General features: G+C 37.1%; 1 protein-coding gene across 2 annotated transcripts in view; it reads left to right on the top strand.

Annotated features, from left to right (window-relative positions):
* gpr153 (G protein-coupled receptor 153) overlaps positions 1-16,755 on the top strand; it is a 47,969-nt gene extending 31,214 nt beyond the window's left edge. For both annotated transcript variants that reach the window (XM_020704522.3, XM_011476896.4), the window contains exons 3-6: positions 5,038-5,467; positions 9,214-9,403; positions 11,627-11,811; positions 14,036-16,755. In XM_020704522.3, the coding sequence (XP_020560181.1) occupies positions 5,038-5,467; positions 9,214-9,403; positions 11,627-11,811; positions 14,036-14,860 (1,630 nt within the window). In that variant the 3' untranslated portion in view covers positions 14,861-16,755. The remainder of the gene's footprint in view (positions 1-5,037; positions 5,468-9,213; positions 9,404-11,626; positions 11,812-14,035) is intronic.
* Positions 16,756-18,434: the final 1,679 nt, after the last annotated feature.

The raw sequence follows: 18,434 nt of genomic DNA, 5'->3' as shown, positions 1-18,434 counted from the left end.
TATTACAAGACTTTTTCAAGTTGCCACAGTGCTTACTCTGACTGATTGACCATTTTCTTACCCTCCAGCATTGCCTGTCAGCCGTACTTATGTCAGTAAAATGTCCACAATATCTCAAATAAGATTGATTTATCTCCAGTTAGCATTATCTTTACTCACTGGAAGTACACAACTTGCCTCCTTAATCTTTAGTCACTGGGAGACTTGGTCACGTTGACGTTTCCTGCGCTGCTGCCTACTTCAAACTTTATTTTAATGAAAACTTTGAACACTCCAATGTGAGTCTGACTGGGTTGTCCATTTATGCTTCACTACACAGGTAGGAGTTCCTTGCTGCTCTCAGCAAATGGGCTGTTTTTAGTGAGACAATTTTCAACTTTGATTCATAGTGGTTTGTCATTCATGCAATCAAATATCTCATACCACCTGCTGGTGCAGTTCAGCAATTCTCCATCCCTTTGCAAATCTCTAATTTTTGGCCATCAGGCAAAGGATAGTAATCCTTCAATAAGCTCCCAATAAAAGGGTAATACATTTCTCAGGCAAATAATGTTGAAATTACAACCAGAAAAAAAATAATTTTAAAATTCGAATCAACTGATGACATACAAGCTTTGATTCTGGTGAAAACAATATAGTGGTGAAGGTCAGCGTTTGAATGCCTTTCTCCTTCTCTTTTGTTGAAATTATGTGAACAGACTGCCTGCTTTGCTTGGCCTACAGATGTTCAATCTCCTGTTCTCCTGGCCAATTTTCCAGCTAAGCAGATGCACAAATAAGATATGCAAGCCTTTTAAATCCAAGCTCAGTCTCCCTATCTATGTTGCCTGTGCAGCTGCCACTGTTGGCAAAAGCTCACAAAAATATCAAACTATATCCAAATACTGTTCTTCTCAGTCTGATCAGAATGTAAAGTATCCCCTTTTCAGCTGTTTTGTGGTTTCGTGTTATTTTTTACAAGGTAGTAGGATGGAAGCAATAGCTCAGGTGGTGCTCTTTCCTCTTTCATTTATATAGCTTCAATTTTTCAATGCTGAACCTTCATAGCCGCTCACCTCTGACATTAAAATATAATGAAGGCCTAAATTATGAATTATAGCGTTTTACTTAAGCAGCTTTTACCATTACGCTGTGCTCACCATCTCATAGGAGCATTTTCTCTTGTGCTGCGGTCCTTCCCCCTCTCTGGTAATTGGTTGGTGACGTTCCCCATGTACCAGAGGCACATTCAGGAAACACAAGCATTATTACTCAATGTGACAAGGGAAATAAAACACTGTGCAAAAACTGATTCAGCTACCGTACTTGCTTTTCTGTACTAATTCTGTGCCAGAGCATGTGAGTTACTACTTAATATGTAACATGTTAAATTATATTTTATTTAACCTTGCACTTATAGGTTTTACAGCATTTATGTATTCAGTTCAGTAGATTTTAATAATAATAATAATAATAATAATAATAATGATAATAATAATAATTTTAATGAAACAGACAGGAAGAAAGATGTCATGTTCTCAGATTCTCTTGGAGCAGCAGATTGCATTTCTTGCTAAAAGGGCTCAAGGACAACTGGCAAAAAACAACGACAAAGAACTGACAGGACATTCTTCAGCAACATAACAAAGCAGAAAAAAAAATAATGACTCTCAAATGTGCTTCATAAGGGGAGAACATATGATGAACGAGATGTGACAAAGTAACTAATATTTTAAAGAGCTATAAAATGATGTGTACCATTTCAGAAAACACTCTGTGAACGCGGATTTGGTGTTTACACTTTTTCTGGCTTGATTTTCATGCATGCTAAAACAAGAAATGTAACTATACAAAACCAACATTTCACATTGAAGGCGGCAGTTTAGCTCATGCGGTAGAGCAGGTCGTCCAACAACCGAAGGGTTGGCGGATCCCCGCTCTCCCCAGCCAGCTGTCGCCCCCACGCGCGACAAGTCTGCAGCTCCCCCCTCCCCCCAGGGGATGGGTCAAAATGCAGAGAAGAATTTCCCCATTGTGGGATAAATAAAGTATCAATTATTATTATTTTTATTAGTTCAAATGGCTGAGGATTTGCTCAGTAATCCAACGGATCTGACCAATAGCAGGTTAGAAAACCAACAAAGAAATCTAAATCTTCTGTCATCCTGAATTGTGTGGCTGCTTAAGGCCGTGTCACACAGCCACTTTGTGCATTTTGTGCATATTGCATGGAAGAAAACTGGTCATATGTGAATATACGTGGAAAAAATGAGAACAGTTGTTGTCTTTATGAGAAATTTTCACAGATGTTTCATGAATGAACCACATTAAAATTACAGAATAAGTACAAATAAATCATGCAAAGAATATGTAAATCAACATAGAACATAAACCGTGCGTGATTATTGCACTGTTTATATACAAATTATTAGTGATTTGTGTTTCAATTACATTCCAGTATTTTAAGGTGATATGTGCGCCATATACGCAATATAAAAGTTAAATATCGGTGATACATTTGTTAAAAGTATGTTAGACATACACGGACATGTGTGAAACGGTCCTAAAAGGCCACAAATTTGCGTATGGATCTCGCAAAAATCACGCACCATTGCGTAAGATTTACGTCATAATTGGGTATAAACTACGTAAAATACCTGTAAACTGCGTAATTCTTAAACAACCTAAAATTTTAAGGGGCTCAAAACTGAAATCTAGTAAAGATCTGTCAGCCAAAACCCTTAATGGACATCTGAGCTTATGGATGAATGATGAACGCAAGAAATACTTATGAATACGTATATCCCGCATGTATCACCAATGATCAAAATTTTATACATGGAAAATACACAGTTGAGGTGGCACTGGCATCTAGTCCGGACGCCTCCTGGACGCCTCCCTGGAGAGGTGTTCCCAGCCATGTCCCACTGGGCGGAGGCCCCGGGGAAGACCCAGGACACGCTGGAGAGACTACGTCTCTTGGCTGGCCTGGGAACGCCTCGGGGTCCCCCCAGAGGAGCTGGAGGAAGTGGCTGGGGCGAGGGAAGTCTGGGCACCTCTGCTTAGACTGCTGCCCCCGCGACCCGGTCCCGAATAAGCAGAGGAAGATGGATGGAAAATACACAAAATTTTTGTATCGGCTGTGTGATGTGGCCTTTACAAGACTTTGGACATGATTTAGAGCAGAGTTCATCGTTAAGCCGATCGCGATCGACCGGTCGATCTTCAAGGACTTGAGGGTAGATCGCAGGCCAGCAAAGATAAATAACCAAAAAATAATAATAAGTTTCTAAAAAAATCCATCAGCGAATCAAAATCATCACCGAGAACTACGGGACTTGATATGCAGAACGGCCAATCGAACATCCTCTGATACATACAGTACGTCACTGCACATGCGTGTTTAAACCAACACTGAGCGCAAAATTCTGTCTGTCTTTAGAAAGTCGGTACCTGCCCCCACGGCACATCAAGTCCCCGGCAGAAGACCACTCCAGCCCACTGGAGTGGTTATTGAGGCCCGGATCGCCCCGCGCAGCAGTGTTTTCCTGTAGCACGCGCTTCTGGAACACCGCTCACGGAGCCAGAAGCACTTTGGAAATGCCATGTTCCCCCTGTTCACTGATTACAGCAGAGCATGAAATACGATAGTTGCTGCTTTCTGTTTTTGTAATAAAACGCCTCATCTGTTAATACAAAAGTATCTCCTCACAAATATTTGTGTACTCTTACTGTTTAGTTTTTGAATTATCAGTACATATCCAATGTTATGTAGTAATAGTTCATAATACGATGTTTATTAAACAGTATTTTAATCTCAAAATACTATATATATAGGTAGATGTTTAAGACATTATCGTCTCAAAAGTAGCTCACATCCCAAAAAAGTATGGGCACTCCTGATTTAGAGAGAAATTTGTGTCCTCTCTGCTAACTGTATCAGTCCACCGCTGTTACTGGATGTCGTCCTAAAAACCAAAGCATAACTCTCTCCCTTCGTTTTACAGAAATGAGATCTGACTTGGTTATTCAAAACCTTTTTTCTCAACCATCTGTTTATGCACTTGGGTGCTGGGTGTCTTTTCCAAACCTCCTCTCAGCCTTAGGTCCTGAACTGCTGCCATGATACTCTCATAAAATTTCTTGATTCATTATTTAGTTCAATATTCCTCAGAGACTGCATAGTATGGAGGCACAGAATTTCTTTTGTACCTTTCTGCCTGAGGGTTTGACTGGATTATTTTTTATATGTAGGGCATGTTTTTATTATTGAAAACATGAAGTTTGGGTTTTATTTCTCCTTAAAAAGTAATCTCTCGTCTAATCTATGTACTAATTATTTTTCTGAAATGGTTCAGTATTGGCAGTATTAGCAGTTGTGTCCCTGTTGCTTGAGTGTAACATGCTGTGTGCTTGCTGCACTAGTTGTGCTAATTAATCAGATACAATTGTTCATGTAATATCTGAGAAGTGATGATCTGGAAATGAAACTATAGTTTCCTACATTAGTTTTTAAAGGAAAACAAAATGTGATAGGTTAGCCTTTATTGGTAATTCTAATAATTTAAAAGGAAAAGCTCAACACTCCTGTTTTAACAAATGTTGGGGCAGCATTGTAAATGGCGGGTTTATGAACAGTGGAATAACATTTCTGTTTAGATATAAATTTTCCTGCAAGCCTTAAAACTCTTAGCAAATAATTACTTTTTCCAAATCCTTCTTTTCTACTTTTATTCTTTTTTTTAGTTACGTCATTTCTTTTGCGTGCTGTGTTTCCTGTGTACTGTTAATTTTCATCTCTACTCATGGGTGGCCTTAAAAAATAACGAATAAAAATATTTGAAGTACAATCCTGTATAATCCTTTTAGAGTAGCAATTCAATAATAAAAAAAATAATAATTCATAACAGGACTTTGATATTTAATAGACTTGTCGAAGTTTAAATTGTAAACTTGAACCGAACTACAGAACACACACAATAAAGCCAAACCTAGTTTAACTTGAATTTCTGACAGCTTCTCTGCTTTGACACAAAAATCTGTGTTCTGTGTTTTCAGGCTGAGTAACACCAAGAAGCAGGCAGTGCACACAGTGATGGGCATCTGGATGGTGTCGTTCATCCTGTCCACACTCCCAGCAGTGGGCTGGCATGACACCATTGACCGCTTCTACACCTCTGACTGCAGATTCATTGTGACAGAGATTGGCTTGGGCTTTGGCGTTTGCTTTCTGCTGCTGATCGGTGGCAGTGTGGCCATGGGTGTGATCTGCATCGGGATTGCTCTCTTCCAGACCTTTTCCGTTCAGGCTGGCCACAATGCTGACAAGAACAAGTTCAATGTCCCCACAATAGTGGTTGAAGATGCTCAGGGGAAGCGGAGATCCTCCATTGATGGATCAGAGCCTCTCAAGACATCGCTGCAGATAACTTACCTGATTAGTGGTATTGTCTTCATTTACGACTTCCTCACAGGCTTCCCCATCCTGGTGAGTTGATTTCCAGGACTTTTGCTGATACTGATGATAATACTGCACATATGTTTGTCATTTCAGGTCTCCTCTGATGCAAGCCCAAAACAAACATTTATTTCTGATGAAATTTTTTTTTACATGTTTTTAACACATTCCTTTGGCATTTTTCTGATGATGGAGAACATATATAAAGAAACTTAAGCTTAAAATTGAATTTCTGAGTATTCCTCCTTTAAATTATTGTGAATCAGGAGCAGACAGAAAAAATGCTGTTGGAAAAAACTTTCAGCAGAACTAGTTATCTCTTCCGCTCCATTCTGATGCATCCACTTGTAGATGACTAAATGTATGCCTTCATTTTCCTCATCGGAGCTGGAATCTGACTGTAAACAATAGAGCTGGATATTGCTTACCATTTTGGGTGTACCAGCAATGTTAGGTTGGGGGTTTGGGAGGTTGCTAGCTAGTGGGAGAGAACGTAAACAGATAGATAATGGGAAAGTGGCGGGCTTTCCCTGTGGCAATGGTCCTGCCCACATCTCAGGGGGAGATTTTTAATGAACTCTGCAAAAATTATGTCCTAGAAAAAAAAACGTAGGTTTTTATTTTATTTTGATTAAAATGGCATTATCATAGTCAAGACACCACTGGGAATCCTTTTACAATAGATCAAAAGATGACTGGAATGGAAATTTATATAGATTTGCAGATTTAGAACACAGTTGTGTTTAAAACAAGTTAACTAATACACAGTTTAGCATTTTGATTAAAAGTAAATGTAGTGATTAACTTTTTTTTGGAATAACCTTGGATGATGAGCTGTATTTGATGGGGTGAGGTAATATTGTCAAGCTACTAAATCAATTATATTTTAGTACACAAGTTTTACAATTTATCTGGTTAACAACAATTTGTTTAAATAATAAAGAATAGTATTTGTTAAATTTAAATTTTAAAACTAATTGTTTTAAAAAATAAAAACTATATGAACATTGAAGGGATTAAAGGTGGAATTCTTACATTTGAAAACTAACAGAAAATGTGTTTTAGGCAGAAAAAAAATTCAATAAATTGTTTAAAAGACAATTACTGGATACATAAACTCAATTTATATATTTGTATCATTGTTGCATTTTTAAAGTGTAAAATAACTAAATTTAGTTAAAGTGAACTATTAGTATAAGTGCTTTTAATATTAGAGCTGTATGCTCATTGTTTTATTTTTATAGAATACTTCTGATACCTGAATACTTGACATGGTATCTTAACATGTCATGATGTTATTGTAGGAGATCTGTGTTACTTCCTTTTTAAAAAAAAATAACATTCATGATCAGCTTTGGCAAATCTTTATTAACAGATTCCAGGTCTGACATTTTATTTCACCATGTACCCCACTATGATTCCTTAACTTTTTTATTTTACACTTACAAGGTGATGTGTTTATAAAAAATTAGACATAAATAAATTTCAAAATTCCCAACACAAAAATGTTTTTTTCTGTCACATTTAGGAAAATTACATTTGAAATCAACCATTGTGTTCATTTTTACAGAAGAAATGTGCAAAAGTGGCATTACATGGAGTTAACTATTAAAAAGAATAAAGTATAAGAAGTAAACTGAATAAAACAGAACATATAAAAGTCCTCCCATCTATCTTCCTGCTAGTTCTTCGTTTATTATTCTCCAACCTACATAGTGTGTTTCTTTTTGTTTAGATCAACTTTCATCAAGAGATGTCATTTTTATGTCTGTTGTTCTTTAAAGCTAAAACGAAAAAATCTTGACCAAAGTATTGAATTGTTTTAGGATAACCCCAAGGTATCAATTTTTTTTTTACCTTTTTCAGAGAAGATTTTAAAAAGTAAAGAATTCTTTATTATTTAGTCAGATCTGATAGAATCTTGTGTTTCATTTCAGTGTCATTGTTGTTTTTTTCTTTTAATTCCATTTTTAAAATAGCTTTTTTTTGTCATATACTCTTCTAAATAACAAAATCATCTGGTCATCCGTCTCTTCTCTGGCCTCATCAAGGCAATTACTCCAAATCTTAAACTGCCAGTCCCCACAGCTGTTTCTTTTTCCAGTAATTACTTCCTTTGTGTATTTAGGTTTGAGCTTTTTGCTAGCTCTTCTTCAGATTCTTGCATGTCACCCTGCAGATTTATGCTCAGTCAAATTTTTCTTCATTTCTGCCTAGTTTAGTTTGTCTTTTATGAGTTTTATGCTATCATTTATTACCTTAACACAGGAAAAGGCAGCACTACTTTTCATCTGTAACCGTTTGCTATGCACACATAGTAGAGAAAGATTCAGTTCAAAACTTTCAAAGGATTATTTGTTTCTATGTGTGGTCTGAAATTTAGAGACTTTTGCATTTAAAAAATGTCATTGGATTGCTCTTTTCTTTTTGTCTTATACGGAATATTTATTTTTATTTAGCTGGGTCTTCCATAAACACAACCCCTAACAAAAGCAGTTCATCTACCACCTAAAACGACTAGGAACTTGGAAATAAGTTTTTGATTTCTGAAGGAAAGATGTAAATTTTTTGGGGGGGATTTGTGCAACAACTTTCAGCTAAAGATTGTTTTGACTTTTGTTTTTTTTTTTGTATTTAACTATTTTGAACTGCTAAAATAAAAAATAATCATAAACAGAAATATGGAGCAAAATAACAATATAGAGTGTTCAAAGAGCTTAAATAAAGTATGAAAACTTGTCGAGTCCAAACCCTTTTTTTAAAATTCTGTCTAAATTTGTTACATTTATACAAACAGTATTTGTACAGAATTACAAGAAATAAACACTTAAAAATCCACTATGGTCAGAAAAAAATAATTCATTTTTGGAAAATTCCATGTAGCAAAATGCGTCAGCATCACTAATAATAATAATTGATACTTTATTTTTCCCACAATGGGGAAATTCTTCTCTGCAATTTGACCCATCCCCTTGGGGGAGCGGTGAGCTGCAGACTGGCCTCGCTGGGGGGGGGGGTGACAGCTGGCTGGGGAGAGCAGGGATTGATCAGCAGACCCTTCAGTTGTTGGACGACCTGCTCTACCGCCTAGGCTAAACTGCTGCTCACCAATAATGCAACGCCTTTGTATTTTAATTATTAAAAATTTCAAACGATAATTAGGGCGGGGGTTGTTTTAAAATGTGACAATACACATTTTGCCTTAGATTGTAAACTTAATTAAATAACAAAGGAAAAGTCTGTACAAAAAAAATCATCAAATGATCACATCACACAGTCTGGTTTTCCCTTGTGTTGTCATACAAGGTAAAATTCTTGTTTTATGGTTTTTGTAAAAGTGACCTAGCAAACAGTCATAACGTACAATGGTTGTTATGCAACTGAATTAGTGTATATAAAAACAAAGTACTAAAAACAATACTTAAAAAAAGGAAAAATACTAAATCATGTTCAAAAAAATCTTTTAATTAGTTGTTTGCTGCTGCTGCTTCTTCAATTAACATTGAAGTAACAGGAGTCCAGGCTTCTCTGAAGCAGTTACAAGATTTGTGTGTAAAGTTTCCATCTTTTGAAATCAAAGATGAGATAAATGGTTAAGTCTTGATTGAAAACTTTTCTTAGTTTTACTGTGTGAACTCTACTCTGAAGAGGAGCTTTGTTAGATCCACAACCTCAAGTGATACATCCTCAATCTCACTTTTATGAGAACTTTGGTGTTATTTTATCTGTTTTCTTTGAAGATGGTCAAGTTTTTTTCCCCTCTTGGACCTGCACAGGTGGTGAGCTTTGCCAGTCTGAAGTTTGACCGCTCTTACAACTGGATGGTGCTGTGTGTGCTGTGGTGTTCCATCGCTCAGTCAATTCTGCTGCCGATGTTCCTCTGGGCCTGCGACCGCTATCGGGCAGACATACGTATGGTGTGGGAGAAGTGCGTTGCCCTCATGTCTAATGACGAAGTGGATGAGGGTAAGCTACTGTGAGACATCTCCCTCCTGTCCCTCCCCCTTCTCCCATCTCCTCACCCAATAAATTGAATGTGTGTATATGAATTCTTTAATCCAGATTTCTTTTGGTTTGTAAGAAAGCTACAAGTGGAGTTTAAAAGTTCAGTAAGAATAAATGCATGCTACACAGAAACTAAAAAGATCAAACAAATTATTTTTTCCAAAATGTCCCTCCTTTTTAAAACAAAAGCACACATAATCAGTTTATTAAACTCAGTGTCTGGCAGCTCAGAAGACATCCTTCCTATAATGAAGCACTGTTTAAGTTTACAATTCTAGCTAGAAAACAATATCAGTTTGTTTTCTTTGCAAACTGAATAGTGTTGTACATTTGACTTACAGTATGCTGTGATTTCAGCAGATATTGGTTATGATTTATCAGCAGAGAATGAGATGGTGTTATTGATTAAAAACCAGAAAAATAATTTCAAATCAAAGACATTTTTACACTATATAATTGTAATATGAATACAATTTCACTTGATTTGAAAGATTTGAGTGAATATACATATTTTGTAAAAAAATTAAGTTACTTGAAGAACTGAGTACAAAGGAATAATTGCAACCTGTATGCTTAAAAAAACATGTTATCCTTTTGGTTTTAAAGATACTTTTTAGCATAATTTCCAAATTTTAGTCGTTAAAAAAATCGTTTTTTTCCATATTGGAAATTTGCTTGTTTTTTATTTTAATTGCAATTGCATCTGGGTCAGAAAAATTGGTCAAAATGTTATCATGTGACCTATCATCTACCTTTATTTTCAAGAGACAAAGCTAAAAAAAGGCAAGTGTCTGTGTAATTTATCTCTCTAAACTAGACATTTTGTGACTTTTCTACATGGTGTGTATTTTCGAAAATGCTTTGCTGTACCACGCTATGAGACTAATGTCACAAAGAGGAAATCATGCTGGACAAAGGACATATTTTCCTTGCAGCACTTTTGTCTTTTTTACTTTAATGCATTTAAACTGGCCAATCTTCCCCTAGAATGCTCTAGCATGAGAGAACTGAACAGTGAATAGTTCCTTGAGTATTTGTTAGACTGAATAGTGAGTCTGGAACAAACGCAGTTAAGCGGAAAAGCACTTCCCTGTCATTATGATGGTCATATTTCCCTCAAGTCAGAAAAAACAAAGCAATGTTTTTTTTCCTATTTTTTTCTTTTTCTCGTGGATAATGTTTGTTTTGAATAAAGTTTTTTTTTCGTTTTTGTGTGACGTTCTTTTCCTGACATTTAAAAGTTTAATGATTAAATTGTGCTCTAGTCTGAACAGTTGTTGAAATTAAAGGAAGCATTTTATTCTCAGGGGCCTGAAATAAAATACCTCTGCAAAGAATCACAGACACCTGATGAAACTTGATTTTATAAAATTAGGTCACATGATTATTCATCTCCATAATTGGGTCCATGATCTCTGTCAGTGTACTGCTGGCTAAAGCTAAACCCCACCTTTCCTGATTCTTACCCTCCAAACCTTTGACCCCCTCCCTCTTTTGACACCCTTCCTCAGAACTGCTTTCTGTTTGGTAAAAGCCAAAAAGAACCGCCCAATTGGCAGACCATATTTTGTGCTATAATTAACACTGCCAGTTCTCTGCTTTTTTTTCCAGAGGGCTTGCCATGTATAACTCATCACAGTTGTATGTATATGGATTGTTTCCTGTTTTTCCAAAGCTACTGACTTGCATGCAAAGCTGCCTGTGCAAATAGCTGATCTCATCTTCCATCTTTCGGCCGACATTTGCCTTCAGGTGTTTTCACCCGTCTCTAAAGGATCCGTAATGAAGACAGAAGTTGCTGTTTTTAAAAACGAGATTTTGCCATTTTGAAACAATTTTAGTATAAGGGATATTTAGAAAAAACATAATTGAGTTCTCAGACTGTAACATCCAAGATTTTTAATGCTGCTATCAGTCCCAACTAATCCATTCAAAATCAGCCTACAGCTGTCTCAGCTTTTATATAAACTTTTTACATCATTTTTCTTGGTCATTTTGTTCTTAACTTTATGTATCGCAGTTATTTTTTTCTCCGAATTTTTACATTCCTGAGCAGAGACACGAAAAAAGGCAATAAATCGGAGAACAATTGAACTTGTTTCTCTTATCTATCTGTCTGTCTGACTGTCTGTCTTGTGTATGGAGTCCGTTGCTCTCTAATCCTGACGTTTCTGCGCCTTGCAGAAAGCAGCCAAGATGGAGGAATTCATGCCGACTTAATATATGACAGACCATATGACTATAGCTCGGCGCCTGAAATCATGACGGTAGACCGTAATGCCAAGTATGAGTTCTCAACCTTAGAAAGGGGGGTTCCGCAAGGGTATCCATTGAGGGAACAACAGGAAGATAAAATGCAGTATTTGCAGGTATATTTTTTTTTATTAATTTTCCTAATTTCTTTAATTTAATCGTTTAAATTGATTTTTTTATGTGCATGAAAAATGGCCACATATGCCTTTATAACATCTTGACTGAAATTTTTGTGATCCCCAACTATTTTATAAATGAAAAACAATGAAAAATAAGGTCAGTCTGACAATGTATGGTAAATATGACCATCAGCAGTCCCATCAATGCATTAAATGTGCTTCATTTATCAAGTCATTTGTCCATTGACATAGATCTTTAAGCAAATGATGGATTTTCTTTCTCAGAAGAGGGTAAGAGTGTAGTAACTGATTTACACTCTTCGTTTCAGGAATCCCTCAAGGCTTCAGGAAACCTGAACATGTTTTCATGTTCTGCCCAAAAGCAAAACACTCTTAATTCTGTTTCAGTCAGACAGAGAGCTGCTAAATGTCCTCTTTCAGCCTGAGATAACTTGCAGCCTTCTAGGGCAACTCAACAACTTCTTAACTTCATTGTGACGCTCATTCTGACCTCATTCTGTAAACGACAGTGTCAGACCAACTTTGATTAAACGTTGCTAAAACTGGCTGATCCAAGTCAACATAACTGCAAATAACGAAGCCTTGGTCTAGAAGCCTGCAGTGGTGCCGTTTAATCTCAGAATCAGCTGATAGATCTCACACGATAGTAACATTACAAAGCATCTTGCAGTGATACTGTGTCATCTTTGTGTGAAACAAATTTAGAAAAGCTGCCAAGTTCACTCCTTGGTTAAAAAAATATATTCTCCAGATGTCCTGTATATTCATGGACATTTCTAACACCAATGCTCCTGTGGATTTATATGCATATATATTTTCAATCTGACTTTGCTGTTAAGAAGTCTGAAAACAGAGATGGATACAGTAGCCGTCATTCCATTACACAAACCCACACGTCAATCCATTGCCATTGTGCCAGATTCACTTTGTAGTTGAGAGGTTTTGTTTTAGTTATCTTTACAGATGTGCCACTTATTTGACCATTGTGTCACCACAACTTGGGGTAATTTATTTAGCTTATTGTAACTTCTGGAAGGAATCCTGTCAAAATTTTTTCATCAAGTGGCCGCTTCATGTAGAAATGGATATGTTCTTCTCAAGTGGTCTGATTACAGAATAAAGCATCTTTAGCTTTATTGTCTGTGTATATCCTCTCAAGTCTGTCAGAGTCGCCAGCCATTCTAAAGCTTATGCTGCCATCTGCTGTTCACTTCCCCCCCACCTAACACATTCAATGCTACTGTATCATCTGCTGTTTAATGTCTCTGCATTTACTGAAAGCAACCACAGGGGGGCAGGCTGATATCAATCTTGAGGCTCTTGACGTCACCTTGACAAACCCTCTGTCTCTTGCATAGTTGTCAGAACAGAATGTGAGTATATTATAACATGTAGACAACTATAAACCTTTAATTTTCATCTCTTTTTAAGAGATAAATACATTTTAATTATTTTTAACCCTTAGTAAAAGTCTCGGGCATCACTCATTTCCTTTATTGCATGTTATTTCTCCCCCCCACAGAGCCAGACTTTTGTGTGATCAGCTGGTTTCAAGCTAAATTCTAAAGGCTTCTTGACAGAATTGTGACTTTTTTTTTTTTTTTTTTTTGTGGCTGTCACTCATTTTCAGTCCACTCTTTTAACTTGACCATTCTGAGTGGCTCTTTTGTGTTGTAGCCACCCAGTCTTAACATTAAAAAACAAAATAAAATAAAATAAAAAACACTTGCAAATTCTCAGGTACAAGGACTGAACTGAAGATGACAATCAAGCAGCCAAAGGAAATGTTCAAAAGTTCATAAACTTGAAAGGATTACTAGAAAGTCTTTCTCCTTGGAAGCAAAATCTGACATGAGGGTTTCCTAAGACTTCTCCAGAGTACTTTGAGATAAACAGCTGTGCTCTTAACAATAAACAAATGCTTTTTAAAATTATAATGCGCCAATTATACTTGTAGGAAAGTGAAAGAGTCTTTGATGGAGGATGAATTAAAAAAGGTGTCATCACAGTGTTACCTCATGACAGTAAAAGAAAATCCTGCATGTATTGATCTTTTAAGTTAATAATGTAGGTTTTATGGACTGTTATGGTCCTCAGCATTTTGCTCTAATAATATTTATTGTCCAGTAAATATTTATGCATTTTAGTTTAATCAGAGTCTTCTAAAAGCTGAGAGGTCGGGTCTGTGTCTCGCCTCCAGGTGCCCCCTACAAGAAGATACTCCCACGACGAAACCGACATGTGGACCAGCGACCAGATCCCCTCATACCTACACAGATGGGGCTCCACAGAGGACATGATAGTGAGTGCCCATTACAGCTCCACCTTGCCGCGCCGCGAGAGGCGCAGGAACAGCCTGGTCTATTACCACGAGGGGAGCCACCATCACCCTCACCGCAAGCGGCGACGCTCTGAGGACAGCATGCACTTGAAGTACTTGCCCCGTGTGGTATATGGTGGGGAGAGGTGTGAGGATGAACTGCGGTGTTTCAGCCGTGATGAGGTGATCAACTTTATAGATGAAACGCCGTTGCCAAGCCCCAGAAACAGCCCACGGCGGTCCTCCACAATCTCCCTTATCCCTAATGTGTATACAGAGCACACAGTCATCTTTCCTCACTTTCCTCTCACAGACTTTGAGTGTGAGCCTCAAGCATTGAGGCGATCCTCAGAACACAGAAGGTGCAGTAGCAGGGGAAGTTCACCTGAGGGTTCCCCCAAAACTGACAGGTCCACTAGGAAGAAGAGCCATGGGGCTGGTGGCTCAGGAAAAAGCTGCTCAGAACGCCCTAAACGTCAGGACTCTGCAGGTTCACCTGGTCACAGCCAGCCGTCTCCAGGGCGCTCGACCAGGCACAGGACAGGTGGAGGTGCTGGTTCTGGTGCTGGAACTGACTGGGCTCACCCCAAGCATCTGAGCAAGGCTGAGAGTAAAGGACGCACAAACAGTTTTACAAGCACAGCCTCAGCATCATCGTCTAGATACAACACCGTTCATTCTGATTCTGCGGGCTCCATCACCTGAAAGGGAAGCTCTTCTGTTGGTCTCCAAACTTCAGCGCTCAGTTTACTGTAATGCAAGCCTCCATTAGTGGTTACCAAAAATGACCTGCTGGAATTATCAGTCCTGTTCCCAAGTTTTACTCCTTGCCACAAATGACCACCTGTCATTAGGATCCTTTGACATGTTTTCTGAAAGGGCCGTGATTTCCTGTGTAAGCCAGTAACAATGTTTGCTTCTAACTGACCCAAAATTTCTATGAAGAACACTTTTCTTCCAGCACTGACAGAAAATCTCTCTCTTTCCTGTGTTCATGAAACTTGATTTTACTGTTGAATACTGTTTCATTTGAAAGGACAAAATACTTTTCATATGTTTTTTTTCTTTCATTCTTTTTTTATTTAAATTGAATTCGTGTTTCATTTGGCCTGCAAGGACTGTGTTTTGTTGTATGGAGGCAATCTTTGCTTATTACTGTGCATATCCTTTTGACTAAAGGGTATAACACAATTAACATATTTATTTTATTAAACCAATGTTGCATTTTTCATTAACATTATTTACAGCACATAAAAACCTTTTTAGCATCATATTTTGAAGTGAAATGTAATCCCAAACTTTAACATGCCCAGATAGGTTTGTGTGAGAAATTGAGAAATGGAGTTAAGAACCTTTTATCCTTGACTAAGAAACACTATTGAGATATCTTGTACATATGGGGGATATTAATTATGTTTTTGGTGTTTTCTGTTTAGATGCTTAAAACATTTCCTTCTGATTCCTCTTTGATTTTATTTGATCATTTTGATATCATCAGGCAAAACTGTTGCATGCATACATAGCTAAAGAATATTATGCAAATGGTGCTTTATGGTCATCACCTGACCTCACCTCTTAATCATTTTTTTGTGTTTTTTTAACTTGTTTTAAAACTCCAGGAAAGGCTTTCCAGTTTTTAGAACCAGTTTTTCAATTTGAGGTATACATTTTGTTGTCATAGTCACATAAATGAAAGCTCTGATTCCATATGTCAAAATTGGGGAGGAAATGGGACTCAAGTTCAAGTAAACAGCTTTTGGGAAGTTATAAATATAAATATTAATTTACAAGAAGCTATTAAAAGACCGTGTTTGAAGCTTTGTGTTATGGAGTGTCATGGTGAACACTTGGTAATGTCACCCACAAGTTGCACATTTATGCAGATGATGATGCAAGATGATAATAAGAAGGATCATTTCAGCAAAAATGTATTTAGGGGAAAAAGGGTATTTTGATTTTAGAATTAAGTAAAATGAGCAGGTATTTGAAAATAATAATCCCTTCCCCCAAACAAGCATCTCAGTAAATATAGTTAAATAAATTAAAAACATCTCACCAAGGAGTTCGTCTTCAGATTTAAAGGAGATTTTTTTCTTTTCCAATTCTGACCTCTTGTGGACAGTTTCTGTTAATGTGAATGTATTTGCACAAATAAGCTGCAAGCTTTTAAGAGATTTATTGAAGAGAAAATTAAATAAAGTATCCCTCTAGAACGAAATTATTAGTGGTAAAACATTGCTTTCCCAATTTTTTTCTGTTTCCACCTGGGGAATAAACTTGTATGTGGTGGGAGTTTCTGTTTTAAGTCATCTGCTGTCATTGAAACCTTGCAATTCTGATGTGTTTGTGTACTGTTTACTGATTTGGATTGACCAGATTTGCTCAAATAGATCTTTCCTGGGGATAAAAAAAAAATCACATCCCATCGTCAAACTTTGATATTTCATGGATCTTTTGCATTTTGTTGTGTTTGCAGTATGAAAATCTAATTTTGTAACATATTCAAAGATTTACCAATCAAACAATGTTTAATGTTATGATTTTCTTGTTGAGCTGATGACTTTGTTAAAGAGAAAGGATTGATTAAATTCACAAGAAGAGCTCTAGGAGTGTGTGTGGTATTTTACTGTTCATCCCATATGCCTTTCCTGGTTGCCAGAGATTTTGTTGAAAATCCTGTTGATGTTGCCCTGTCCTTAGAGACCCAAAATCACAGAAGAATTATGCAGACTATGTACATTTTATCTGCAAAAGCACAGAAGTATATGAAAGTCTTGTTTTCAGTCTTTTACGGTGTATTTTGAATTATATTTTTGCATTTAATTTCAGTTTGCACACTCGAAGGTTACTCATTTGCATGGGTGGGTGTAATAAATTACGTTTACTTGGTTAGTTACGTGGATTTAAGTAACTGTAAAAAAAAAAGTACTTTTAAAAACATTTCTTCTGGATACTTTTACATGTGAAAGAAAACGTGAAATGAAACAGTAATTTGGACTCTCTTCTTTTATTGTTTTTAACATTTATGCCATCATTTCTACAGATAGGCCTACTCTATTATAATCAGGAGAATGCCATGTAAAACAGTAACAGCATAAAGATTTCTGCCAGGCTTTGATCATAACTCCTCTTACAGGTAGATGGGCTGTCTGCGGGCGAAAAAAAGGCGACCAGGGAACGCAGATGACCCACAGGAAATATCAAGCTCATAGGTCACTCGGAGAGTCCCTAGAGCCAAAATGTTCATGCACACTTTTCTACTGGCTGGCTTGAAAAGTTGTAGCGAACACTTAAACAACACGCAAGGGTACGTAAGAGGGAAATAGGTGTGAGACGTAGACAGGTTTTATCTTTTTTTTCAACTTCACCAAATCCTGCATACTGTGCAAGGGGCCTGTTAGTGCTATTCAAATGAAAGATGAACGCTCCTTACATGCAGCCTGACTGTTAGAACTTAGGAAATTAGACAATCCGGGTGTAGTTTGTGTGGTCATCCTACTAGCATTTACGTATCACCTACACACGCCTTGCATGCAGCGTTTGTGTGCGGTAGGTAAGGAGCCAGTACTCGTAACTTACTAATGTGGCATAAGGCCGCCGTGCAGCATCCCTCATGCGTCAAAAGTGCATGAAACTTACATTATCTGTACAAATACTTCACGTTACACTTACCACATGCATATATATGCTTCATTTTCAACGGTACGTCTCTTGAGGCGTCTGCATGAGCCTCGAGGGAACTACAAGATACCTGTGCTCCACTGGTTGCTCGTCTCTACCAAACCAACCTCCACGAGCTGGAAAACCCAAAAATCCACAGCACATGGGCCCGTGTAACTAAGGCTTCATTCTCCCTGATAAATCTCAGCTTTGACACTAAAATCAAGATGAAAGTATCCTGTCTGCAGCTTTCTTTACCATGTTGTAGAGGGATTTCTGAATCACTGACAGAGGCAACCTTGCCATTTGTCAAGTTAAAGTGTAAAAAACATCAGAGTAAAACATCTGTTTCACACAGAAAAATGTTTCATTAATAAAAATAGAAGAGACTTGTTGACTTCAACATGGTAAAACAAATGTTTAAATACCAGACATCTGCAAAACCCAATATTGCAAATCTCTTATTCTACAAAGTCGTGCTGTTAAAACACTGCAGACAAATTAATTTGTTTCTCTTATTGGGTAAATGTTTGGATTAAAACTTTGTAAATCTGCATTATTTTTGAAGTAATTCTACTCTTACTTGAATTTTTTGAAGAAGTCTCCTCTCCCTTACTGA

The sequence above is a fragment of the Oryzias latipes genome, chromosome 7 (genome assembly GCF_053564925.1).
Source record: "Oryzias latipes strain Hd-rR chromosome 7, Olatipes_Hd-rR_3.1".
Taxonomy (NCBI): Eukaryota; Metazoa; Chordata; class Actinopteri; order Beloniformes; family Adrianichthyidae; genus Oryzias; species Oryzias latipes.
This window is presented reverse-complemented; position numbering and strand designations above follow the sequence as displayed.